Consider the following 27,442-nt stretch of genomic DNA (forward strand, 5'->3'; position numbering starts at 1 on the left):
GCCATCTTCCTCATTTATTTGGGTTGGGCTGCTTGGGCATAAATCACCATCATAACCTGGCAACCCCACAGCTTGGTTTGCACATAAAGCCGTATCCCCCAGGGCTCTCGTGTGGTCCCAAGTCACCTGGGTCTAGTTGCCAGTCTCAGCTGGTCCTCCCTTCCCTTATATTCCAAGTCTTGCTTCCCAAGCGCAGCTGAATTCCTTTCTTTTCTCAGTGCATCTCCATTTTATATCTGAGGCAGCTGAAGATGAGCTAAGTAGCTTGTCCAGGATTGCTTCGTTGTGAGATTCATGCTCTTGACCACTGCACTGTACTGTACTTAGAATCAGTCACCCTGTATGGCCCAGGTGGTTTTCTAAACACTTTGCTTTTGTAATGCTTAACTTTTTATCGCTCTCTCTCGACTCAGTACTTTTACTTACAAAGTTTTAGCAAATAATTTTTTTTTATAATTGTATGCAGTGTTTCACAGAACTAACCCCCGAGGGTTTTTTTTTTTTTATATAATTCTACAGCATTTCTATTGACTGATTGATTGGCTGTGTTGGGTCTTCGTTTCTGTGCGAGGGCTTTCTCCAGTTGCGGCAAGTGGGGGCCACTCTTCATCGCGGTGTGCGGGCCTCTCACTATCGCGGCCTCTCTTGTTGCGGAGCGCAGGCTCCAGACGCGCAGGCTCAGTAGTTGTGGCTCACGGGCCTGGTTGCTCCACGGCATGTGGGATCTTCCCAGACCAGGGCTCGAACCCATGCCCCCTGCACCGGCAGGCAGACTCTCAACCACTGCGCCACCAGGGAAGCCCAGCAAATAATTTTAAGCTAAGAGAAAATACAGATATCTAGGGATGGAGGAACATAGCAGAAAAAATAAAATGTGAGTATGTGAAATGGGTGGTAACGGGGTAGTGTATCAGCAGTTGAGGGGAGGCTGCAGTGCTTTTCCAAATTTTCGGCTCAGGTACCTCTAATGGTAGAGGATAGGGGGCATGTCACCCTTTGGGGGCTGGGAACAGAGCCCCAAGGAGCCTTTCTGCCTCAACTACAAAATATATATGAACGTTTTGAACCTACCCATGTTTTATCTTTAGGAATTCTTGCATATTTTGCATTCTATTTTATTATCTATGAGTTTGTTTTAACATGAGAATATTTTTTCTCCCCATTACCTCATCCTCTAATAACTAGATGCAGTGGGAATGTGTCTATTTATCCTCTGTCTTCTAGCACATTCTGGCATGCCCCAATGCCCACATCTGGGGAGCATGGAATGGGGTTATAGTCTAGTACAGCAGCATTCTAGCTTTCTGTTTTGGGGGATAGTCTAGTCAGGAGTATTATGTCACAGAACCGAGGAGGGTGAGCTCATCTTGTTCTGACTAACGAGGCTGTTCCTGGAAGGCTGCAGTCAGTTGGAGGCACCTCATTATCAGATCGCTGGGGACCAGCTGGAGAGAGTTCACAGAAGACCCACAGGAATGATTAAGAGACTGGAGGGGCTGACGGATGAGGAACGGATAGAAATGAAAATTGCATAACTTGGCTGAACCAAGGTAGCAGGAATATACAACTGTATAAATATCTCAAGAGTATTAACTTGATGGGGGAAGGCAATCTTTTATGGTGGGATTTCGGGGTGGGGAGAATAAACCAAGGGTGAAATTAAGCAAAGGAAAATGTAAACTAATAATCTAAAGTGTCTGTTGGTACACTTTGTTTCTTGGAACCTCCTTAGTTGGACCACTCTACCTTGTGGGCCTTTTGCTAATTGAATGATTTGTTTTTTTTAGTTTGACTTCCGTGGACTTGCGGCTGCTGCTTCTCTGTGTAGAGAACGCTGGAGACTACTTCTTAACAAAGCGAATGTCTTTCTTTTGTCCTGTCTTGTTTTGTGGGACTCAGTGGTTGATATTTGGAGCTCCTATGTGCTGCCACTATCTCTTTATGCACCAGAAGTCTGAAGTGGACTTTCACATAGTTTTCTTTTTTTAATTAATTTTTTACTGGAGTATAGGTGATTTACAATGTTGTGTTAGTTTCTACTGTACAGCAAAGTGACTCAGTTATACATATACATATATCCACTCTTTTTTTTTTTTTGCGGTACGCGGGCCTCTCACTGTTGTGGCCTCTCCCGTTGCGGAGCACAGGCTCCGGGATGCGCAGGTTCAGTGGCCATAGCTCACGGGCCTAGCTGCTCCGTGGCCCAGACCGGGGCGTGAACCCGTGTCCCTTGCATCGGCAGGCGGACTCTCAACCACTGCGCCACCAGGGAAGCCCTATCCACTCTTTTTTAGATTCTTTTCCCATATAGGTCATTACAGAGTACTGAGTAGAGTTCCCTGTGCTGTATAGTGGGTCACAGCTTTTTAGAATAGCACTGTAAAAGTAGAAACTCAGTATGTATTGTAGTAATTTTAGAAACCCAGATACAGTATTTGGTCCCTGCGGTACTGGTTGGTTTCAGGAAATTATAGCCTTGATGAAATCCAAGCATGATTATATGAAACACGTACTTGGGAAATGATTGTATGAAATTCCTATTTGGAGTGTGGAAGGCATAAAACTTTTAAATAACAGTTGAAATTAGCCAGGAGAAACATTGGCATAATGTTGCCAGTTTTATAGCCCTTTTCCTAAGAAGGGGTAGTAGAACTGGAAGAAAGTGATTTTTATGCTTTTTTGATATATAAAAATGAGTTCATTTATACAACACATTTATGTACTTTTAAGACTAAGTCACCTATACCAGAGATTGGTAAACGCTTTTTGTAGACGGTCAGATAGGAAAGCTTTGTAGGCCATACATCTCTGCTGCAACTACTCAACTCTGTGTTGTAGTTCAAAGGCAGTCAAAGGCAAAATGTAAACGAATAAACTTGGCTGTGTTTATTCTTCTTTTACAAAACTTTTTTTTTTTTAAACAAAAACCAGTAGCTGTCTGGATTTGGCCTGATGGCTGTAGTTTGCCAACTCCTCCTGCAATAGACCCTTGCTCCTGAAAGCATGGTCTGCAGACCAGCAGCATCAACATTACCTATGAACCTGTTGGAGATGCAGAATATTGGGTCCCTTCTCAGCTGACTGCTCTAGAGTCTAGACCATGTTTCCTGAACTTTAACATGCATAGGAATCACCTGGGTAGCTTGTAAAAGTATGGACTCTGAGGACTTCCCTGGTGGCGCAGTGGTTAAGAATCCGCCTGCCAGTGCAGGGACACGGGTTCAATCCCTGGTCTGGAAGATCCCACATGCCACAGAGCAACTAAGCCCGTGCGCCACAACTACTGAGCCTGCACTCTAGAACCGAGAGCCACAACTACTGAACCCATGTGACACAACTACTGAAGCCCTCGCGCCTGGGCCTGTGCTCCGCAGCAAGAGAAGCCACCGCAATGAGAAGCCTGTGCACCGCAACGAAGAGTAGCCCCCGCTCGCCTCAACTAAAGAAAGCCCGCGCGCAGCAACAAAGACCCAGCGGAGCCTAAGTAAATAAACAAACAAACAAAAATATTGTTTCCTTATTTGAAAAAAAGGGTAACTTGCCTTTTTAGGGAGAAAAAAAAGAGTATTTAGAAACTTTTTATGTGTTCCCGCATCATTAAGAATTTGGGGGACTTCCCTGGCCGTCCAGTGGTTAAGACTCTGTGCTTTGGGCTTTCCTGGTGGCACAGTGGTTAAGAATCCACCTGTCAATGCAGGAGACACAGGTTCGAGCCCTGGTCCAGGAAGATCCCACGTGCTGTGGAGCAACTAAACCCATGCGCCACAGCTACTGAGGCTGCGCGCCTAGAGCTCGTGCTCCGCGAAGCCACCCTAATGAGAAGCCTGTGCACCGCAACGAAGAGTAGCCCCCGCTCTCTGCAACTAGAGAAAGCCCATGTGCACAGCAACAAAGACCCAACACAGCCAAAAATAAATAAATAAATAGATTAATTTAAAAAAAAAAAAGACGCTGTGCTTCCACTGCAGGGGGCACAGGTTTGATCCATCCTGTATGCCGTGTGGCACAGCCAGAAAAAAGAATTTGGAAAATACTAAAAGGTACAGGTAGAAAATAAAAACGTCTATAATTCAAAACACCTAGAGATAACCACATTTTTATGTTGCTCCTTCCAGTCTCCTGTATGTAATATAATATTTTAAAAATTGGGCTCATGATATGTAAATAAGTTTGTGCTTGCTTTTTCATTTAACATTTTATTTGTGAGTGATTCACTGTGATATTCCTTTAAAGTGTAAGTTTTTTAATGCTTATATAGCATTCTAATGGATCTCTTATAGTTTATGCAGTTCTTCTCTTCTTTGGGGCTCCTTTAAACTGGTTCCGATTGCTAGTTGACCCAGGTTTTGGCTGATGTACTTGGCGAGTCTATGACCATATTTAAAAATAATTACACATACTTATTTATTTTTAATTATAAAAGTTTGACAACTTGTTGGATCTGGTGGCTTTCACCCATTCTGTTCTTCTGGTCTTGTTAGCATTTTGTGTTTTCTTTTTTGGTCTCCCATGATAGAGAAGCAGTAGAGTGGTCATCAGAAGCATGGAGTCTGAATCCAGGTTGTCTGGGTTTGACTCAACTCTACTATGTACTGTGCGTAATCTTGAGAAAGTACCTTGAGAAAATGCCTCAGTTTCCTCATCTGTAGAATAGGGATAATTGTATCTGTGTCTTAGGGTTGTGAGCTAATACACATGAAGCACTGAGAACAGTTCCTGCCATGTGGAAAGGGACTGTCTCTTTTCATTTAATGATCAGTAGTTTCTTCTCGTGTTCTCTGGTGGCTGTTCTTGCCAGAAACCCCTTTCTGCTACATTTAGTTCATGAATATCTTTGAGTTACAGACTGACTTTACTGAACTTTGTTACTCAGTGACTTTATCTTGAATGTTCACAAAAATTTTCCCCTTACTCACAGTAGCAAATTTTACTGTTTTAAAGATAAAGTCAGTATTGTTTAACCGTGTCTTGGAAATGCATACATGGGCACAAAGGGAGTAGACTGCATAGGCTGATTGATTGGGTTTTAAAGCTCTTTGGTGGTTTCCTCTTTCCAGCTGAGTATTACCTTGATTCCTTATCAGGGCATACAAGGCCCTCTGCAACCAAGCCCTGCCTGTGCTCTCCTTTCATTTCTCTTCACCTTGTTCCCAGCCCCATTAAAGTGAAACTGGGTGTGTGGTTGTGACGAGGCTCACTCTAAATCTGTGCTCTACTCTGCATCTACTGAAGGGTTGGAATCCACTGAAGTGCTGGAGCTGTCTTCTGGGGAGTGACACAGCTAAGCCCGTGAGATCGCCACTTGGCTTTTCTTGCGGACTTTTAATTGGGAAAACTTGGTCAGAGATTACCTGCCCTTGGTTATTTTTAGTGCCACAGGGTTTCCATTGTCTATTCTATACCTCCTCTTTGTTGTTTTCTGGGGGTTCTCTTTGAGAGATAAAAATCTATTCCACTGACTCTTTTTTTCTTTGTAGCATAGGATCCCGAGACAGCAGAACAGATGCACCCTTTGGCAGCCAATTGCACCCTGCACTAGAGAGAAGTCCAGGGATGTTATATTTGGGATTATATTTCTCCACCGTGGAATTCATGCAGTTCATTCCAGAAACATTGACCCTCTGCTTCTGTGACACACCCTCGCTGAAGGTCTGATGGACAGACACTTTCTCTTGACCTTGCAGCTGTTTTCTTTCATGTGGAAGTTGGAAGACAAGGTGAAAGTGGCCAAAATTTACCTGCTTTGGTGGATAGGTGTGCTCCCCTTGGTTCTCAGAACATGGGCCCTCGTTTAAAGGTAAGGTGACAGACTAGTTAAGATTTACTTATTACTGGGATGTAGAACATGGATTCAGTGACCAGTTTCTAAGCCCTCTCAGCAGGGGATAGCATTGACGTGCACAGCTGCAGTTGGAATTGACTTTGCTCCCAGCAGAGCAAATTTGAGTATGAAGAAATCAATTCTCCATTTCTGGGAATAGACTTTTTCACAACCAATCTTCAATGTTAGGGCTAAAATTTATTTGATATTGTAATTATAAATCTTTTACTAAAAAAAAAACGCAGAGAGTTTTAGAATATGTATGTCAATCAACTTTCTAACATTCCCTTGAGACATTTCCCCTTTCCCTTTTTTGTAGGTAGTGTGAGCCAAAGGTCTGTAGTATTGAGCAACTTGCCCAGGATCTTTTAGTAAGCAAGTGATATTTTTGCATTAGATAATTGGTACTGCATTCCATTTTCCTTTGTAACGTTTTATTTTTATTTCAAAAGATTTAAAAAGGGGCTGTAAGCATTTGTCTTTCTAATTTTATCCTTGGTAAGATTGGGTAATGCTTTTCACACTTTCTTTTACCGGTTTCTTAAATCTTTTCTCTTCCCAAATACTTCACTATCCCTATGACTCCACTCTTTTTTATGATTCACTGTTACATGAGGTTAAGAACACTGGGCTTCAGAGTTAGACAGGCTTGAGTCACTTAACCTGCTGGAAGATGTTCAGCAAGTCAACTTTTCTAAGCCTAGGGTTTTTTTTTTTTCAAGTCTCTAAAATAAGAATAATAATGCTTATTTACCAAGTTGTATTGGTGACAATTACTTGGGCTAACATGTAAAACACCTAGTACATTGTTTGGCCTGTGGTAAGTGGCTCAATAAGGGGGTGTAAGTTATGGTGGGGTGGGAGCCGAGACAGGGCAGAGAGGGCACGACAGGTACAGTAAGAGGACAGAAAATGCCTACAGAAGAGGTGAATCTGGAATAAAAGTGATTTGAGGGGTCACCCTAAAAGGAAACCCTGTACTCAAAGACAAAGGCATGGAAGCTTTGTGATAGCATCCAGAAAGGAGGAAAATGCAGAAGGAAGGCAAGTTTAGAATGTGACCATGGGTAAAATTGAGAGATGGGTAAGTATTGTTGGGGAGTTTTTTTGAGAGGTATTGTAGAGAAGTGGGACAGTTTATAAAGATCACATCAATGAGTGATGAATTGACAGAGCTAACTCCCTGATCACAAGGAGGCTTCACAGAGAAGAGAGGAGAGTTTGGAAAAAAGTAATAATTGGTATGCTGAGTTTTAAATAATAAAGGGAATTGGAGTAGAAATGTAGAATTGACCTTTTGGAAAAGGTCTAGGTGATCTAGATCAGTGGTGATGATTTGGTTGAGTGACGAGTGAATGGGGAAAAAATGGACAAGGACTTAACAAGGTCAAGTTCATTATTATCAGCCACGAGGACCAAGAAAGACTATGGCTGTTCCACACCGTTCCCCCAGTATCTGGCATATTAAGTAGGTACTCAGTATTTGTTGGATGAGTTATTTTAGTATTAATTTTTAAAATCTTCATTATAAAAATTTTCAGACATAAAATTAGAAAAGTTTAAAGAACTCCCACATAGGCAGAGATTTTAAGTATGGTAAGAGAAGCCTTGCCTTTTGTAGTTCTGATGCATTTCTCATTGAATGAAGTGTGGACCAATAGAGAGGTTCCCTCAGTTTCTTACTGGCTCTGAAACAAAAGAGTAGTGATGCTGCTACTACTATTGATAATAATTATAATACTAATTAAAACTGAGAACTCACTGTGTGCCAGGCACCATTCTAGGCTGTTTACATGTGTTAACTCTTTTCATCCTCACAACACCCCAGTGAGGTACACACAGATATTAGTCCCATTTGATGGATAGGGAAACTGGCAGATTATAGGGAGATTAAATAAGTTGTCCGTGGTTACCCTGTGAGTGGCAGAGAACGGATTTGAACCCAGGTAGTCTAGCTCTAGTCTAGTCATGCCCTCATCCTCTATATTATTCTCTTTGCTCTGCTGTTTGATTTGAGAGTCTTGATGGCTATGGAGAGTTATATTGAAGTCCTATCACACTAAAGGAGATGGTGTCATAGAAATTATTAAACTTCATCTCTGTTTACGGCAATGAGAATTCTGAAGCTTAGACAGGTCACACAGTTGCAGCCCTGGAACTGGTCTCCAGGTTCTGACTTACTGCTTGTCAGCTGCCTCTCACAGAAAAGGTTGTTGTGGTTGTCAGAGACAGTACATAGGAATTTTCCCAGCCCTCATGATGTGTGCCATAAATTTAGCATTGCTCTATTCCTCTAAGGAGTAAGAGACTTAAGACCACAAGTCTGTAACATCACCTACATATACTTCATTTTCTACTGAGTGCTGTAACTTTACTGAGGGCTAAATGTTCACGTCCAGGATCAGATTGAATGACGTCCAACTGAGGGAGTATTTAAGACAATTAAACTGCTGGTTTCGGTTCCACCAAGTCACCTAGTATATCCTATAAGGCACAGAGAGTTGCTTTTTGAGGGATGATAGCAGCTTTTCAGCATAAGGTCCCAGGAGATGAGATCCTTGTTTGGGAAGGAGGCTCACTAGTTGTGATCTCAAATATTGAGTTAGTTTATTGTCCTCTGGAGAGAGCTTAATTCATGTGTATTGACAGTGCTAATGTTCCCCGTGTGGATTTCTTTTCTGGTAGGACTTTGGACACCAGTCTAAATGGGGATTTCTATGAAACTTGACATGGTCATTCCTCAAATTACCTACTCCCTGTGGATTCCATTGGATATATTGTTATCAAAGGATCTAATGGTCATTTTTGGTCACTCTTTCTCTTAAATTTTCCCAGCATAATCAGACATAAAAGCACACTTGGTTGGGAAAAAAAAAAAAAGTTGTTTTGGTCCCTCCCAAATCTGAGCATAGAAATTTTCAGCTGTCTTGTCTCTAAGTTATATATTAGTGCTGATAAAAGGTGCTGGGTTGAGATAACATTGATAACCTTAATATATATTGACTTGAAAAGAAAGAATGAATTTAGTGCATTGTGGATTGGAGAGCATGTACAGTCTATGCTCATGTGGTCAAAACTCAGTGGTAAGATAGGAATGTCAGTGTGCATTGCATTTTTCCTTGGCAGTACCATGGGTGGTTCAAATGAGTAATAAGATTGAAGTCTTATTCTGGAGATAAGTCTAATAACAGTGTAAGTTTCCCCTCAGACTCTGGCCCCTATTTGAATTGTTCTGACTCTGGCAGGCATCACTTAGGATGAGAAGTACAGTCTCCTCCTTTGCTTCCTTCCTCTCCTTGGCCTCTCTGCTGAGCTCATCTTCCACAGGGCCTGTTGGTTTGTCTGATTGGTAACAGCAAAAGAAAATGGTTTCTCTTACATGCCCATTGCTTATTATTGGGATGACCCAGAGTTCATTTTAATTACATAATGCCAACATGATGATAATAATCCTTTTAAACATTTTATATAACTATTTCTACTTAGATGAATTACTTCCAGAAGGCAAACATAAGGGGAAAGTGACTCCATTATCTTCCTTGCCTGTGTTATTTAGTACCACTTTGCATGGGGGAGGTAAACTGTCTTGGGGCCCTGGATCCAAGAAGATGAAAGCCATGCTATTACATTTTGTAATTAGAAGTGGCTGTTTGTGGTATTCCTAGGGTGGTCGGTAGATTGGAAGTCTTTAGGAGGGGGAATGACGGTCTCTCTTTCTCTGAAATGTTGTAGGGCACCTGTCAAGCTAGAGAGAGAGCAGGGATAGTAAGGCTGGAGATGGTAGGCTCAAGCCACATGCTCTGCTTTGTCTCTCTCTGAGACAGCTGTAAGGAAGAGTTAGAGGAAAAACTAAACAAGTTTTCTTTTGCAGCTGCAGCTGTGATCCTCGGCTGTCTGTTGGCATTGAAGGGACCTGATGTTTTACGTCATTGGTACGTTATAGAAAGAGCTCTCTATTATTTCTTTGTTAGGGTTGCTTATATCATTTTTTGCCTCCTTACCTCCCCCTTTCTCCTTGAAAATAGACTTAGAAATATTTCCAGGCATGCCAGAATGTACCTTCACAGAGTCGGCAGTGTTATTCATTCATTTGGGAAATATTTATTGAGTAATTATGACCAGTGCCAGATGCTGTTTCCTGTTGAGTCAAAGTCGAATAAGGCAAAAATCTGCCTCCATGGAGTTCATAACATGAAGGGGGAGAAAGGTTATAATAGATGAATGCATGCACGGGAGTTTGAGGGAGCCCAGAAGAAGGAGCCCCTAACTGTGGCGGGGATTGGGGAGGGCTTTTGCCAAGTGGCCAAGGAAGGGGAAGGCTTCCAAATGGAGAGAGCAGAGTGCACGTCCTTTTTACTATGTCAGGACCCAGTACACGACGGGAGGCTGCGGGCAGGCATCGTGTGTGGACTGTGGTGTAGAACAAGGGTTGGTAATCTTTTTCTGTAAAGGGCCAGAGAGTAAATATTTTCAGCTTCCCAGGCCATACAGTCTCTGTCACAACTACTGAACTCTGCGGCTTTAGGGCAAAGGCAGCCCTAGACAACAGTAAATAAGTGGGTGGGGCTGTGTTTCAGTAGAATTTTATTTACAAAAACAGGCAATGGGTGGGATTTGGTCTGAGGACCCTGGTATGGAAGTTCCTCTCTTCACCCACAGAGGTAGTGACCCAGGAGAGGGTGTCTTTGGAATTCTTGCTGGACAGATGACTGGCCTGTTCCACAGTGAGAAGCTGTAATGTGTAACCGGCGGGTGGTGTGTGTGTTCTCTCTTTTACATAGGTGGCATCACAGTGTCTGTGGTTGCATTCTTCTTCACAATTAAGTTCCTCTTCGAGCTTGCCGCACGTGTAGTCAGCTTCCTCCAGAATGAGGACCGAGAACGCCGAGGGGACCGGACTATATATGACTACGTGCGGGGAAATTACCTGGATCCCCGGTCATGCAAAGTCTCCTGGGATTGGAAGGACCCCTATGAGGTGGGCCACAGCATGGCCTTCCGAGTGCATGTAAGGGAATGTTTCTGTCTCCGTACCCACTGGGGTTTCTGAGTCAGTTGCCTTCCAGAATCCAGTTCAGTCTGTTGGTGGTGCTGGCCTGAAACGTTCATGTTCTCCAACACCTCCCCACCCCCACCCCCCAGGAACTTGGGAATTGTTGACCTCTGAAGAGTCATACATTTCTCTATCATTTTGGTTTAATAGGTGCTTAGCTTGGAAGAAGTATAAAGCTTAATGTTACATTTTCAAAGTGAGAAAAATATTACTGAAAAGAGTAGGTGCTACAGATTAGGGGTTGGCAAACCGTGGCCCAAGGGCCAAATCAGGCCCACTTCCTGCTTCTATAAATACAGACTTACTGGAACACAGCCACACCCATTCATCTTCCTGTACTGCCTATGTATGCTTTCACGTTTGAGGAGTTAACCACAGTTGAGTAACTAACTGTGTATGACCCGCAAACCAACAGCTTTACTCTCTGGCCCTCTGCAGAAAGTTTGCTGCCCCTTGCAATGACTTCTCCACTGTAGCCTTGTGCTTAGCTCCATAGTCTGAACCCCACTAGCCCTGCCTAGTGCTTTTGTTCACTCAGTGCCAGTGGCACCCACTGACTTACCTTTACGTTTGGATTAGCAGTGATAATATAAGAAAAAAGGGCAAGTAAGACAGGGTAGGCAGCATCTGTGGTTCAGAAGTGTCAAGTTGAAATGGACTCAATGGTGTATTTTACCGCTCTCCTCAGAATACATTAAGAATTTGTTTGTGACTTAATGGTTTTCTTTGAAGCATTGAGAGAATTTGTTCCCTCATGTGTGAGCAGGACTGTAGGAGTGGGTGGATACAGAGATTTACCAGTCACCTCCTCCCTCCCCACACTCTCTCAAGTAACACAGGAAATGATTTTCTCCCCCTGATCAATAATGGGTGTCCCTCTTCTCCCCACCGCAGTTATTCTATAAGAACGGGCAGCCCTTTCCTGCACATCGGCCTGTAGGACTAAGAGTTCACATCTCTCATGTTGAGCTAGCAGTGGAAATTCCAGTGACCCAGGAAGTCCTCCAGGAGCCCAGTTCCAATGTGGTCAAGGTGGCCTTCACTGTGCGCAGGGCTGGGCGGTACGAAATCTCAGTGAAGCTTGGTGGATTAAACGTGGCCTATAGTCCCTACTACAAGATTTTTCAGCCTGGTAGGTTGTTTTTTCTTTCTTTCTCTCCCTCCGTTCCTTCCTTCCTTTTTCTTTTCCTTCCTTCTTTTCTTAAACAGTGCCTTTGTTGAGATTTAATTCACACGCTATATAATTCATACATTTAAAATACACAATTTAGTGGTTTTAAAACTTTGTAGACTTGTATAACCATCACCGCAGTCAATTTTGGAGCATTTTCGTCACCCCATCACCCTGTACCCAGGTCACTCCGTATTTTCCCCAAATCCCTTAGCCCTAGGTAAGCGCTGGTCTGCCTCTCTGGATTTGCGTACTCTGGGTACTCCTCTACCACTTACATTGCATAAAAGCGTGATCGTAACACAGGTGGCCGTTTGTGTCTGGCTTGTTGCACTTAGCATAATGCTTTTGAGGTTTGTCCACACTATAGCATGAATCAGTACCTCATTTCTTTTATTGCTAAATAATATTACCTTATATGGATATACCACATTTTATTTATCCATTCATCAGTTGATGGACATTTGGGTCGTTTTCCCTTTTGACTACCATGAATAATACCGATGTGAACATTTGTGTACAGTTTTTGTGTGCACATATCTTTTCATTTCTCTAGGAGTGGAATTGCTGTGTCATCAGCCGGGTAAGTTCTTAAGGGGTGAGGGTGCCAGAATAGACCAAAGTCTTCTGATTTTTGAAACCTTTTCAAGTAAAATCACCCTAATCCTACCCTTGCTGCCAGTATGTGTTTTACTTCTTACTGAAGAGTGTCTGCCCAGGCTTCTAGCATCTTAAGAATTGAGGCCTCTCTCTCAACTTTTTTTACCCCCTTGTGTCCTTTGTGCCAGATAATAGATGTTCATGTGCTTTAAAGCCTAAAAGTATAATCTCTGACTCCTGGTTCTGCAACATACCGTTTAGTGTGCTGAGACCCTGGCTGCCCTGTTTGCCCTGCCTTGGCTTCCTTTTGACGGTGTCATTAGATACTAGCCAGGTTGGTGTCCACTTTGGGAGTCAAACCATAACAAGAGGGGTCTTGAGAAGATTTGCATATGTTTGCATGAAAGGTCCTCAGTTTTCTTTCTCTTATAACAGAGGAAGCCTCTGGACAAGGTAGCTCCCAAGCCTTCTCTCTCTCCAGGTATTTCCTCCTTTGCTTCAGTGACTCACTCACAGACTCCTTTCCACCCGAAAAGGAGTTGCCTCACCTTGCCTCCTTGCCACCAGTGGAGAACAGTTCATATCCTTATAATGTGTACCAGCCCTTTTCTTTTTAAACTAAAACTGAACTGTTTATTTTGACATGATTTTAGATTTTCCTACAGTTGTAAGAGATAATACAGAGAGATGCTCTGTACCTTGACCCACTTTTCCCAGTGGTGACATCTTACAGAACTAAAGTACAGTATCACAGCCAGGTTATTGACATGGATACAGTCAAGATAGACCATTTTCATCACCACAGAGATCCTTCATGTTGCCTTTTGACAGCCACACCCATTTTCCCTCCCTCACCCACCTGCTTTTTAACTCCTGGCAGCCCACTAATCTGTTCTCCATTTCTGTAATTTTGCCGTTTCAAGAATATTTTATAAATGGGATCATAACGGTATGTAACCTTTTGGTTAACGTACCTTTTTTGCACTCAGCATATTTCTCTGGAGGTTCATCCAGGTTGAGTATATCAGTAGTTGGTTCCTTTTTATAGCTGGGTAGTATTGCTTGGTGTGAATATACCATACTTTGTTTAACCATTCACCAGTTGAAGAACATCTGGGTTGTTTTCAGTTTGGGGCCATTATAAATGGTGGTTTTAATTTGCATATCCCTAGTGGTTAACAATGTTGAACATCTTTTTATATGCTTATTTGCCTTGTGTGTGCCCTTTTTTGATGAAATGTCTTTTCATGTATTTCATCCATTTTCTAAATGTATTTTTTGTTTTTTACTATTGAGTTTTGAGAGTTCTTTAAGTCCTTTGTTAGAAATGTGGTTTGCAAATATTTTCTCTCAAGCTTTAGCTTTCCTTTTCATCCCCTTAACAGGGTCTTTCACAGAGCAAGACTTTTTAATTTTGCTGAAGTCAATTTATTGTTTTCCTTTTATGGATCATGCTTTTGGTATCTGAGAACTCTTTGACTAGTCCTAGATTCCAAGGATATTCTCCTATGTTTTTCTTCCTAAAAGTTTCCTAGTTTTACATTTAATATTTAAGGTCATGATCCATTTTTAGTTAACTTTTGTATATTAGGTCAAGATTTTTTTTTTCTTATAGATGTCCAGTTGCTCCAGCATCTTTTGTTGAAAAGGCTAGCTTTCCCCTATTACATTGCTTCTGCACCTTTGTCAGGGATCAGTTGGGCATATTTGTGGGGATCTACTTCTGGGTTCTTTGTTCTATACCATTGATCTGTGTGTCTGTCCCTCCACCAATACCGGAATCTTAATTACACAGCTATGTAATAAGTCTTGAAATTGAATAAACTGACTTTTTCCACTTTACTCTTCTTTTTTATAATTGTTTTAGCTATTCTAGATCCTTTGCCTTTCCATATAAATTTTAGAATAATGCTGTCTAAATCTACCAAAAAATCTTGCTGAGATTTTGATAAGAATTGTGTTAAAATTATATATCATTAGGGAAGAATTGACATCTTTGCTATGTTGAGTCTTCGAATTCATAAACATAGTATGCCTCTGAAATTCTTTTTCTTTTTAAATTAATTAATTTTATTTATTTATTTTTGGCTGCATAGGGTCTTCGTTGCCGCGTGTGGGCTCTCTCAAGCTGTGGCGAGCGAGGGCTACTCTTCATTGCAGTGCGTGGGCTTCTCAGTGAGGTGGCTTCTCTTGTTGCGGAGCACGGGCTCTAGGCATGCGAGCTTCAGTAGTTGTGGCACATGGGCTTAGTAGTTGTGGCGAACAGACTTAGTTGCTCCACGGCATGTGGAATCTTCCCGGACCAGGGCTTGAACCCATATTCCCTGCATTGGCAGGCGAGTTCTTAACCACTGCGCCACCAGGGAAGTCCTGAATTTATTTCTTTAATCAGCGTTTTGTAGTTTTCAACATACAAATCTTATACGTGTTTTGTTAGATTTGCACCTAAATGTTTCGAGTTTGTTTGTTTATTTTGCAATTATTCACTTATTTTTAAGGCCTGCTTCACTTGTAGGTTCCCAGGGGGGTTCTTGGTACTATATCTATAACTCTCAGTTCTGTTTTCTCCAAGTTTTTCTGTCATTTTGTTTAGTGCTTGCAGTGGTTAGGAATTTGTAAAAATGAGTTCCCAGAAGTTCATTTGAATTAATCTCTTTGTTTTCTTTCTTTTTCTCTGCCTCATAATGGTATTGTTTATCCCTAGGAACTGGGCTGGCACCCAGCTTTCTAGGACTCACTGACTGAGTAGATCTTTGTGCCCTAAAAATCACCTCTCTGACGTTATGTTCCATTGTCTTTGTTCCAGGAATGGTGGTTCCTTCCAAGACCAAAATTGTGTGCCATTTTTCTACTCTCGTGTTGACCTGTGGGCAGCCACACACTCTTCAAATAGTGCCCCGAGATGAGTATGACAACCCTACCAACAATTCCACATCCTTGAGAGATGAGCACAATTACAGTCTGTCCATTCATGAGGTAAGCAGGCTCCCATCTTGCCCTGCGTGCTCCCACCTGTCACTCTCACCCTCTCTAGTTCACTTCCATCCATCTCCTTCTCCCTGACTGTTGTGCCTGCCTTCCTTCATCTGACAATACCTATCTCATTAGTAACTGTGAGACTTCGATTAGCTCGTAGATAGGAAAATTCTTTGTAGGAGTAAATTACTGTGCAAACAGGGAAAATTATGTACGGTTCATGTTGCTTTGTTTTCCTCCTGTAGCTCGGTCCTCCGGAAGAAGAGAGCACTGGTGTCTCATTTGAGAAGTCAGTGACATCCAACCGGCAGACCTGCCAGGTGTTCTTGCGGCTCACCCTGCATTCTCGAGGCTGCTTCCATGCCTGCATTTCATACCAAAACCAGCCAATCAATAATGGCGAATTTGACATTATTGTCCTAAGTGGTGAGTTGAGAGAAGAGCTGTGATTTAGTCCTCTTCTCAGGCCACTTGTTCTTTGCACGTCTGCATTCTTCTGACCAGCCCCACAGATATTAGATATTTGAGCCAAACTTGGTTTAGAGCTCTGTGGACTAAAGGTCTAGTGATAGGTAACTTTCTCCCCTGTCTTGCACTTTAAACCTTATTCCTTGTTATACTTCAGAGAATGAGAGGAATATTGTCGAACGCAATGTGTCCACCTCAGGAGTGAGCATTTACTTTGAAGCTTATCTGTATAATGCTGCCAACTGCACCAGCACGCCGTGGCACCTCCCCCCCATGCACACAAGCTCTGCCCAGCGCCGGCCCTCCACAGCTCTGGAGGAGGAAGATGAAGACTCACCCTCTGAGTGTCACACGCCTGAGAAGGTGAAGAAACCGAAGAAGGTGTACTGCTACGTGTCACCAAAGGTTGGAACTCTCATTCTTGCCCACCCCCCCACCCCCCGCAACCGAGCCTGCTTGTAATTGGTATTTGGTTACAAAATCCACAAAGCAACCGTCGGAGAATCAGAGCGAGATCATTGCCGTGTTGGGGTTCAGGGATACTGAGGAGGCTGCTTCAAGTTGAGCAGAAGGCCGTGCCTCCTCTTCTGTTGCCCATGTCTGGTTTGGCTGGATTACATCTCTGTCTAGAGAGTCTGTGCCTTGGGACTTTAGAGCACCTGTGGCGTTCTGCTGTTTGATTGCTTCTGGGAAGATTTTTCAAGGCATGGCTCTCAGAGTTTTAAAGAAAGCTACTTTTAACCATTAACAATTTCTCACTAGTGTAAAAATTACTGTTGGACCCTTGTACTGTTTCAGAATAATTTGATCTTTCATTCAGTGATTTGTGAAACCACAACAGATGTCATGATCCATGTACAGGATTGGAATAGAGAAATTTTGGCAGAGACGAGGTGAACTTCCCAAGGCCCCTGAGCTAAGAGGCGCTTTGTCTTAGGGGTTTTCTTTTTTAGTGTTTGTATTTTGCTTATTCATACAGACCTCAGAAAAAGAGACTCTTGAAACATCCCATTACATTCCTTTAATTGCATAACCAAACCTGAGTTCTAATTCTGTTCTACTTTAGAACACTTTGCTATGCACTATTCATCATTTAAAAATCTAGCCTTAATTTGGCCTGGGGGAATGGCAAAGAGGGAAATGGTCAGGTAGAGATAAAACAAGATTGGCTGTGACCTGATAATTGTTGAAGCTGGTGATGACTTCATTGTACTGTTTTCTCTTCTTTAGTATGTGTTTGAAATTTTCTTTAATGAAGAGTTCTTTAAAAATCAAGAAAAAGAATCTGACCTACTACATGTTCAGATAACAGGGTTTTAAAATTTTTATTTATTTATTTTTCAATATTTATTTTATTTATTTATTTTTGGCTGTTTTGGGTCCTCGTTGCCACACAGGGGCTTTCTCTAGTTGTGGCGAGAGGGGGCCACTCTCTTTGTTGCGGAGCACAGGCTCTAGGCGTACAGGCTTCAGTAGTGTGGCACGCGGGCTTAGTAGTTGTGGCTTGCAGGCTCTATAGCACAGGCTCAGTAGTTGTGGCACACGGGCTTGGTTGCTCTGCAGCATGTGGGATCTTCCCGGACCAGGGCTTGAACCCGCGTCCCCTGCGTTGGCAGGCAGATTGTTAACCACTGCCCCACCAGGGAAGCCCCACAGGGTTTATTTTTATTTTTTATTTTTTTGCGGTACACGGGCCTTTCACTGTTGTGGCCTCTCCCGCTGCGGAGCACAGGCTCCGGACGCGCAGGCCCAGCGGCCATGGCTCATGGGCCCAGCCGCTCCGCTCCGCGGCATGTGGGATCTTCCTGGACCGGGGCACGAACCCATGTCCCCTGCATCGGCAGGCGGACTCTCAACCACTGCGCCACCAGGGAAGCCCAGGGTTTTTTTTTAGATTAAAAAGTTATTGCATTGTCTTTTCTTTTATTGTAAATGGCAACAGACCTCTTTTTATTCTGACATAAAGGATTTTTATGAACTTTTTTGTATGAGACTCCTCCCATCCCCAACCCCCTCTTCCCCAGCAAATCCTTGGTGCCATTCAAATAGAGATAAAGCAGTGGGTGTGGGCCACTGGTGTTCCCTGTCCGCTGACTTGGAAGAAGTCTCTCTGAGCAGCATCTGGCTAAGCAGAAGATTTTGATTGTTTCTAGGTGAAATGTTATCTACTTATAAAGTGAAAACCTGATCTCAGATATTTGGAAATGGTAGTAAGACTTGAGTATTAAGATTATGAAATATCTATGTGAAATTGCATGGTGAGAGTAATACTTTAAATTTGCCTATTTTAAGATAGAGTTGATGTTTTCTATTTGATTTCAGTCCTAAGTTATCTTCTTTGTTCAGAGAGGAAAAGGGTTATCATGAGAAATGTAGATGGGGACTGATATTTGAATTACTATACTCAAATAGAACCTCTTTATGTATCATTCACTTCATTTTCTATATGTTGGTCCTCCAGCAATTCTCAGTGAAGGAGTTCTACCTGAAAATCATTCCCTGGCGCCTTTATACCTTCCGAGTGTGCCCAGGAACAAAGGTAAGTTGAACCTTACATCCGGTTCATGTAGAGCAGGCTTCAGCCTCCAACATCTCAACCTTTTCTTTTTTCCTTGAAGGACTTTTGGTGTTTCTGGAAGTTCTCATTGTGCACACAGGATTTATTGCCAAATAAAGAAAGAGTTGTTACCTCCTCGTGAAGGATGTAGTTCTAGGAGGACACGTGCCTACAGAAACAGCAATTGGTAGCAAGTCAGAATACTTCAACAGTTATCTTTTTGTCCCTAAGACTAAGTTAATGGAGAGGGTGCTGGTAACTCTGACCTGAGCTTGGCTTCCCAGCGTGCCAAAGATAGCTCTTTTAGCACCAGTAGTCTCATCTATTAAAAAAATTTTTTTTTAATTTAAAAAGTGTTTTTTTTTTTTAAACTCTTCTGAGCTTTTGGAATCTAAAGGCAAATCATTTTCCTCCAGCCAGTTTGCCCAACCTATTCAGGTGCTCATTTGCTATTTTACATATCCTTCCTGCTTTCACCCTTCTTATATTTTACGTTGGAAAGTCTGTAGTGTTGCCTGTGATCCTTACTAAAGGTGGTCTCTGTGACTCGAGTAATTTAAAATAAAATCTGAATCATAGAGCACTGAAGTGAAAAACAAGGAGATGTACTCCTGGTAGGTACTTACTTGGGGAAAACAGGCTTAACTTGTTTTTGTTTGTTGGTCAGAAGGGTAGGGATGTGAAGGTTTTTTGCTGGATTTGAGGGCTTTATAGATTAACTCCTTTTCTTTTTTTTGTTTTCCTTTTGTTAGTTTTCATACCTTGGCCCTGACCCTGTCCATAAGCTGCTCACACTGGTGGTGGATGATGGCATTCAGCCTCCTGTGGAGCTCAGCTGTAAGGAGAGGAACATCCTAGCGGCCACGTTTATCCGCTCACTCCATAAAAACCTAGGTGAGTTTGGACAGAGATTCTGATGGGGTAGGCATTGACCCCAGATATCTGGGTGCCTCAGGGTGTAGAGGTGGCTGCACAGGTATCTTATAACGAGGCTGTAATCATGATGGATCTTGCTGCTCCTTAGGAGGCTCTGAGACCTTTCAGGACAAGGTGAACTTTTTCCAGAGAGAGCTTCGGCAGGTACATATGAAAAGACCACATTCCAAAGTCACCCTGAAGGTCAGCAGACATGCCTTGTTGGAATCGGTGCGTAAAGTTTCATCCCTGTCAAAAGTTTCCAACTAGAAACCTCTGTGATATTTGGTTATATTCTGCAGGTTATCTTTTTTTATGAAACCCACATCTCTCTCTTCTTTAAACGTATTAAAGATGGTGTTCTATGCATTTGATTGTACTGCATTTGGGGCAGATTTGTTGGAGGTATGTTATCGAAAGGAGAGACTAGTTGACACATTGGCTTTAAAATCAGACTGAACTAGCTCCTGAACAATTTCATGGAACTCTTACTAGTCTGAACTAATCAGATTGCTTCCCTCCTCTTTGCCTTCATTATGTCATCTGTAAAATAAGAGAAGATGCAGACAGATGACTATTTAACTTAAAAGCATTAAGGGCAGGTGTTAAGTTGTTGTTATAGAAGAAAGTTCCTGTTATTGAATCCCAGGAATAGAAGAGCTCTTGTGGGATTAAAGGAAATGATTTTTGTTGTCACTCTGGCCTGATGGAAAAGGAACGCCTGATGTGTGTCTGACTCCACTACATAGACACTGGCATAGTTCTTACGTTCCTTGAGAATGAGAAGGCCTTGGTCCCTGTCCAGAAAGTGTTTGTGATATTTAGCTCTGGTAGATGCTGCTGGGAACCCCTTTTCTCAGCCACATTCTCCTTGTGGCATGGCTTCCTGTTCTGAACCTAGCCTTGTGGCTAAAAATGTCTCGTGGATAGACTGTACTTTACTGAAAACCAGGACTCCTTGGTTCTGTTGCTGACAGCTTACTGATCTGAGCCATTGTTACTTCTTTATTTAAGAGTTTTCTCATTAATAAAATGAGGATTATTTAAAAAAAAGAAGTTTCAACTTTCCAGTAAGGCAATGGTATAAATATGAATTAGATTATTTTTTTAATTTTAGATTTCTTCTGGAGATATTTACATTTTAAATATAAGATGGAGGGCTTCCCTGGTGGCGCAGTGGTCGAGAGTCTGCCTGCCAGTGCAGGGGACATGGGTTCGTGCCCTGGTCCGGGAAGATCCCACATGCTGCGGAGCAGCTGGGCCCGTGAGCCATGGCCGCTGAGCCTGCGCATCCGGAGCCTGTGCTCCGCAACGGGAGAGGCCACAACTGTGAGAGGCCCACGTACTGCAAAAAATAAAAAATAAAAAAATATAAGATGGTAGTATTAAAGCTTATTTATGAGTAATATATTGCCTCCAGGTACTTGTGGTTATTACATGGACAATGGCAATGTTCTTGTGTTTTTGTCTTTAACACCCAAGAGAGACTGGCCAGTGTTCTGACAGTTTCCTTTCTTTTTCTTTCACTGCTTTTCAGTCTCTGAAAGCCACTCGGAATTTCTCCATCTCAGATTGGAGCAAGAACTTTGAAGTGGTTTTTCAGGACGAAGAAGGTCAGTTTTGAAATTTCATATTCATCTTTTTTAACTCTCCTTCCCACTCCTCCTTGTCTCCTTACCCCGCATCCACAAAAACAAAAGCAACCCCCCTACACATACTCGCCACCCCTGCCCCAGCTTCTTTTTCCTTGGGAAAAAGAAGTCATGAGTCAAGACAAAAAGGGTGGCGTTTAATGGCTAATAGCGTGGTAGACCTTGTAAAGCACATACATACAGGGACTTGGAGGGAGAGTTTGAAGCAGAAGGGTAAAGTAACCTTTGTAGAGAAATGTCAGTTTCCTAGGCTCTCTGATCTGTATCCCCACACTAGGAGGCATTAGCTTAGTGATCAGAATACCTTTAATCCTACAGAAAGAGGGGATTTCAATAAAAGTCCATAGCTGAGGTGGGATGGAATGGGGGACACCAGGGTGGTGGAATGCAGGAAGTAAGGATCGGAGAGTATAAAATGATGAATAAATGAACAAAAGTGATAAGAGGTGGTAGGCCAGAGTCACTTTTTATTTTTATTATACTTTCAGCTCTGGACTGGGGAGGGCCTCGCCGGGAATGGTTTGAGCTAATCTGCAAAGCACTATTTGACACCACCAATCAGCTCTTCACCCGATTCAGTGACACCAACCAAGCATTAGTGAGTCTGTGACTTCCGCGTGGGTGGGAGGAAAATGTGGATTGTGTTATAATGAAGAGACTAATAATAAGAGTTTGAACTAATCAGATTGCCTCCCTCCTCTTTGCCTTCATTATTTCATCTGAAAAATGAGAGAAAATGCAGACAGATGAATATTTAACTTAAAAGCATTATAATACAGTGGCTATTCTACTCCTTAGTGTTTTAATAATTAAGCCACTTTTCTCAAAACATGCCTGAGGTCTTCCCTGGTGGCGCAGTGGTTGAGAGTCTGCCTGCCGATGCAGGGGACACGGGTTCGTGCCCCGGTCTGGGAAGATCCCACATGCCGTGGAGTGGCTGGGCCTGTGAGCCATGGCTGCTGAGCCTGCGCGTCCGGAGCCTGTGCTCCGCAACGGGAGAGGCCACAACAGTGGGAGGCCCATGTACCACAAAAAAAAAACATACCTGAAGCAATTGAACTCTGTACAAGATCTCTCTCTCTTTTTTAAATTTATTTATTTTATTTATTTATTTTTGGCCGTGTTGGGTCTTCGTTGCTGTGCACGGGCTTTTCTGTAGTTGTGGAGAGCGGGGGCTACTCTTCGTTGTGGTGCACGGGCTTCTCATTGCGGTGGCTTCTCTTGTTGCGGAGCACGGGCTCTAGGAGCGCAGGCTTCAGTAGTTGTGGCTCACAGGCTCTACAATCGTTGTGGTGCATGGGCTTAGTTGCTTCACGGCATGTGGGATCTTCCTGGACCAGGTCTTGAGTCATGTCTCCTGCATTGGCAGGTGGATTCTTAACCACTGTGCCACCAGGGAAGCCCCTGTACGAGATCTTTGACTAGGTGGAGTAGAGAAGTAGACTTTGGCTGAAAGAAGTTCTGGTTTAGGGAAAAGGCATTATATCATCCAGTGATTAACTTCTGTTTGCAGCCAGGGACCGTGAAATAAATATAAGATTCTTCAATTTAATGTAAGTTCATCTTTGCCCTTTATCCTCCAATCACTTGTTTTAAAAAAAATAAATTTATTTATTTATTTATTTTTGGCTGTGCTGGATCTTCATTGCTGCATGCGGGCTTTCTCTAGTTGCGATGAGCGGGAGCTACTCTTTGTTGCGGTGCGCGAGCTTCTCATTGCAGTGGCTTCTCTTGTTGTGGAGCATGGGCTCTAGGCATGCGGGCTTCAGTAGTTGTGGCACACATGCTCAGTAGTTGTGGCTCGCAGGCTCTAGAGTGCAGACTCAGTAGTTGTGACGCACGGGCTCAGGTGCTCCGCGGCATGTGGGATCTTCCCGGACTAGGGCTCGAACCCATGTCCCCTGCATTGGCAGGCGGATTCCCAACCACTGTGCCACCAGGGAAGCCCCATCCAATCACTTTGAATTACTCAATGGTGGCTACCAAACAACTAATGCCATTTGGATGGGCTCTTTGATCTTAACACTGAAATTTTTGCTCCTTTGGGATAGAGTTGGGGAGGGAGGATCTTCACAGAACTAGTCTTGAAGAAAAATGGCCCAGGGCCTTTTAATCGTTCTCTTTGACAGGTGCATCCCAACCCTAATCGGCCCGCTCATCTGCGCCTAAAGATGTATGAGTTTGCAGGGCGCCTGGTGGGCAAGTGTCTCTATGAGTCCTCTCTAGGAGGAGCCTACAAGCAGTTGGTCCGAGCTCGCTTCACCCGTTCTTTCTTGGCCCAAATCATAGGACTGCGTATGCATTACAAGGTAACTCTTAGGTGTGCATTTTCTACTAAGGCCCCTGGTCGTTAACTCTGGAATCTCTCCACCCTCAGCTTATTATTCTTAAGGTTGAGTGGGTAAGTGGTTCCAAGCAGTTACAAATTTCGTTTCTGGGTAAGAGTAGTCATGTTCTGTTCCGTGTCTTTCTGTCTCCTCAGTACTTTGAAACAGATGACCCAGAATTCTACAAATCTAAAGTTTGTTTCATCCTCAACAATGACATGAGTGAGATGGAGCTGGTCTTTGCAGAAGAGAAATATAACAAATCAGGTCAATTGGATAAGGTGAGAAAGAGAACTGAAGCCTGTGGATCCCATTTCCCACCCTTCTCTAGAGCAGGGCTCTCTAGTATAACTTTCTGCAATGATGGAAGTGTTCTCTGTGCTTTTGAGCACCCAGAATGTGGCTGGTATGACCAAATAACTGAATTTCTAAATAACCACATGTGACTAGTGACAACCATATTGGAGAGCATAGCTTTGGGGCACTGCATCCCACACTGTATGGTCTTGGCCTGTTTAAGTGGAGCCAAAGGCACGTATACCCATCCATCCCACCCATTCCTACTTTCCAGTAGAGAAAGAACTAAGTGATAGTGAAATGTCACTGCACAAGCAGCTTTGGAAGGGATGACAGTGTCTTTCTTAACATTAGGGGCAGGGAGGTAGATGACTCCTATTTTAACACTGTGCGTATATATTTTTAAACTTTTTACTAGAAAATTAATGGCCAAAAGTATTTCTGATGCAAGTGTGGTTTTGTTTACATCCTTGGGTTAAATAATATCAAATGGTAACGATGAAGCTAAAGTTGCAGTTATAAATAATTGAAAGCAAAATAGCGATGACTGAAAACTTGTGATCACTGATAGCACTGAACTGATAATCAGATACCTTTGGGAGCATTGTGGGGATCCCAGCTGATGGCCTTTGCACGTGTGTGGGCGGAGCCTGTCTTCCTGACCCAGCACTGCAAGGTGTCTAGAGTCAGTGGAGTACTGAATTAGGGTCCACAGGCCTAGGGGAGTACGGATTTTAAATGGATTTAATATGAATACTAAATCTTAGTAATTTACTACTTAGGCTACTAGTTAGAAATGCTTACACACATAAAATAAAAGTATCCAGAATTGTGCACAGTCACAGAAAAAAAGTCTTACACGTTTAGATCCATTGAGAATCCTTGCTTTGGAGCAAAGTTCCGTCCCTACCATGCTGTTGTCAGGACCTTAAAATCTGATCTTGTAACTAAATGGAGGCCTTCACTACTCACCTATGAAGACAACCATGGTCACTGTACACAGGTTTTTCTGGGGTTGTGGCATTAAACTGTGCTTCAGGGCTTCCTCAAAGCTCCCTTAGGAGTTATTTATTGGAAGGAGTGTGCCAATTCTGTTTGAGAATCGTGCAGTTCAGCTTTTTCTTTGCAGATAGAAAAATCGGGAGCCCAAATATCTAAGTGACTGAAATCCTGTAGCAAGTTAGTCTCCAAGTATCAAGCCGTGGCTTCTTCTGTTGACTCACGTTGGAAATAGAAGAATGTAGGGAACATCTATGCCTATCTTAGAATTTTTGAGACCTGAGAAGACCTCTTCACTACTTATATGGTTTTATTTATTCTCAATTGGCTCAGGGGTTTAAGAGAAGAGGTCAGTAATGGTTCAATTTTGGATCATAGAAATGTTAAAATATTGCTAACAAGGAACCACAGTATCTTCCTGTTGCATCACCACTGTTTGGCCAGGTCAGAGGAGACTTACTGAGAGACCCACTTCAGAAACAGTAGCGAGGAGAATATATAGCAATAGCGGTAGGAAACCTTAAGCTTAGTAACTAAATAAAACCAAGTGTGTTGAAAACCTGAACGCACAGTAGGAACTTGTGACCATGGTGGAGTTCAGTAATGCTGTGTTTGTGGGACATAATGGGCAGATGTCATCTTATAAACTCCAATCCACATCCTCTCCCTGTCTTTTGCCTCTTCTTTCAGGTCGTAGAACTTATGACAGGTGGAGCTCAAACCCCAGTCACCAACGCAAATAAAATCTTCTATTTAAATTTGCTGGCCCAGTATCGGCTGGCCAGTCAAGTGAAAGAGGAAGTGGAACATTTCCTAAAAGGTGGGATCCTGTCTACTCTTGGCTTTGAGGTGAAAATACTTGTATCCATGGTGTGGATATGGCTTTAACTTGGCTACTTTGTTTCAGGCCTGAATGAGTTGGTCCCTGAGAACCTTTTGGCTATTTTTGATGAGAATGAGCTTGAGGTAAGTGCTTACAATCGACACCCCCTATTCTTGGCTTGCTTTTTATTATGCCCACAGGAACTGGATTACTGCACCTTTTGTTATGAGATGGAGTAGGAAAGCCCTTTAAGTGTTGGCTTTACTTTTGTCACTCTTCCATGCATGGACCCTTTCTCCACCTTTTAAAAAATTTGAATGTGAAAATTAGGAATCAGCAAATTACTAATTATGAATATTAATAGTTAATATTTATTCATCAAATATTATTGATACTGGTCAAGTAGTAAAGAATGTTGGTATCCTGTACAGTCTTTGTAAATCCTGTGACCTTTAAAGTTGATTTAAGGGAACAATAGAATTTATTTGTTCAGACTGTTTATTGAATGTCTTCTATATGCCATGTGCTTTTGAAGAACTGGGGAGCTAGGAATGAATAAGACCAAGTCCCTGTCCTCGTAGAGCTACATTCTAGTGAAGGAAACAAACCAAAAGATGTGATGCATTTCACAGCTTTGTGTTACAACACTGTATAGTTAATATATTCTTATTTTAGATCCTGTAACACCCAAAATGTGGCTATAAGATGGTAAATACCTTGCTATAATTAGCAAAATTGAAGTTCCATGAACTTCAGGTATAGACAAAAAATAAAACCAGTTTGCTTTTACCTGCTGCTCACAGATGATACACACAATGCAGGTTACTAGCTTTAGCTTTAACTTCCCGTAGCCTTTATGAGGGGCATGTTTCTGTAAACTATTTCCTGTAGGGAGGAAGTTCTTCTTTAAAAATGGGGAAACAAAAAGTAGTTTCAAGTAGTCTTGCACAGTTTTTATCCTTATTAATTGAATTGGCTTCGAAACAAGAATCAAAGTCTCATGCAATTTTCAACATGTTTTGTACCTTTAGATATGAAATCTGAATAATGAACTCTCCATCTCTCAGCCTGAAGTTTCTGACAGACCTGTCACCTCTTGCTGTCATTTTCTGGGCTGAGGAACAGCTTCTGGTGTAATTTGTTTTATCCTGAAGCAAAGCATTTGTAACACTTCATGGAGTGCATAGGAGGGAGGACACAGTCTCTTAACGGTTGTTCCCCAACCTGCTCTTAGTTACTCATTAGTTTAGCCAGTTCTTTTTGAAGGAGCCAAGCTTCTCAGGCTTAATTTGGGCTTTTCTTTTCTTTGATTAGGTTGTTTCATTCTTTATAGCTATTGGATGAACACTTCGAGTCTGCTAAGTAACTTGCTGGATCTTGAACCAAATTAGAACATCAACAAGATGTTTAGGGTTCTGATGTCATTAATGTTCTCATTTTTTGGCATTCTTTTTCATTTATCTGACCAAGTAGAGGCAGGGCTGAAGGGACGGTAGTAGAAGTTCAATCCAGAAAAGAAGGATGGATCCTGGGAAAAAGGAATCATAAATGCGGCTGGGGGGTCTTCATGAAAGGGGAAGGGCCTGCTTTTTCCCTTGGTATTCCCAGGCCACATGCAGAGCGGACAGTCAGTAAATACTTGGTTCCCTTTCTGTCCTCTGTTTCAATTCAAAATAATATATAGCAGCAGTTCTTAATTAGGGGTGCGCGTCAGAAGCCCTTGGGAAACTTTTTCAAAATACACAAGTTTGTAACCTGTCCCCAGAGATTCTGATTCCGTAGG

The 27,442-nt window shown here is 42.5% G+C and overlaps 1 protein-coding gene across 4 annotated transcripts in view; it reads left to right on the plus strand.

Annotated features, from left to right (window-relative positions):
- The window catches only part of AREL1 (apoptosis resistant E3 ubiquitin protein ligase 1), a 41,604-nt gene that overhangs the window by 12,839 nt on the left and 1,323 nt on the right, over positions 1-27,442 (plus strand). For 2 of the 4 annotated variants that reach the window (XM_024737827.1, XM_024737830.1), the window contains exons 2-17: positions 5,478-5,797; positions 9,693-9,753; positions 10,603-10,829; positions 11,769-12,006; positions 15,452-15,621; positions 15,867-16,047; positions 16,247-16,494; positions 18,551-18,628; positions 19,399-19,540; positions 19,671-19,792; positions 21,099-21,174; positions 21,702-21,811; positions 23,343-23,522; positions 23,696-23,821; positions 25,527-25,656; positions 25,744-25,802. In XM_024737827.1, the coding sequence (XP_024593595.1) occupies positions 9,738-9,753; positions 10,603-10,829; positions 11,769-12,006; positions 15,452-15,621; positions 15,867-16,047; positions 16,247-16,494; positions 18,551-18,628; positions 19,399-19,540; positions 19,671-19,792; positions 21,099-21,174; positions 21,702-21,811; positions 23,343-23,522; positions 23,696-23,821; positions 25,527-25,656; positions 25,744-25,802 (2,103 nt within the window). In that variant the 5' untranslated portion in view covers positions 5,478-5,797; positions 9,693-9,737. The remainder of the gene's footprint in view (positions 1-5,477; positions 5,798-9,692; positions 9,754-10,602; positions 10,830-11,768; positions 12,007-15,451; positions 15,622-15,866; positions 16,048-16,246; positions 16,495-18,550; positions 18,629-19,398; positions 19,541-19,670; positions 19,793-21,098; positions 21,175-21,701; positions 21,812-23,342; positions 23,523-23,695; positions 23,822-25,526; positions 25,657-25,743; positions 25,803-27,442) is intronic. The other 2 variants (XM_024737828.1, XM_024737829.1) reach the window with 2 other exon arrangements.

This window comes from Neophocaena asiaeorientalis, unplaced genomic scaffold (genome assembly GCF_003031525.2).
Source record: "Neophocaena asiaeorientalis asiaeorientalis breed wild unplaced genomic scaffold, Neophocaena_asiaeorientalis_V1.1 scaffold49, whole genome shotgun sequence".
Taxonomy (NCBI): Eukaryota; Metazoa; Chordata; class Mammalia; order Artiodactyla; family Phocoenidae; genus Neophocaena; species Neophocaena asiaeorientalis.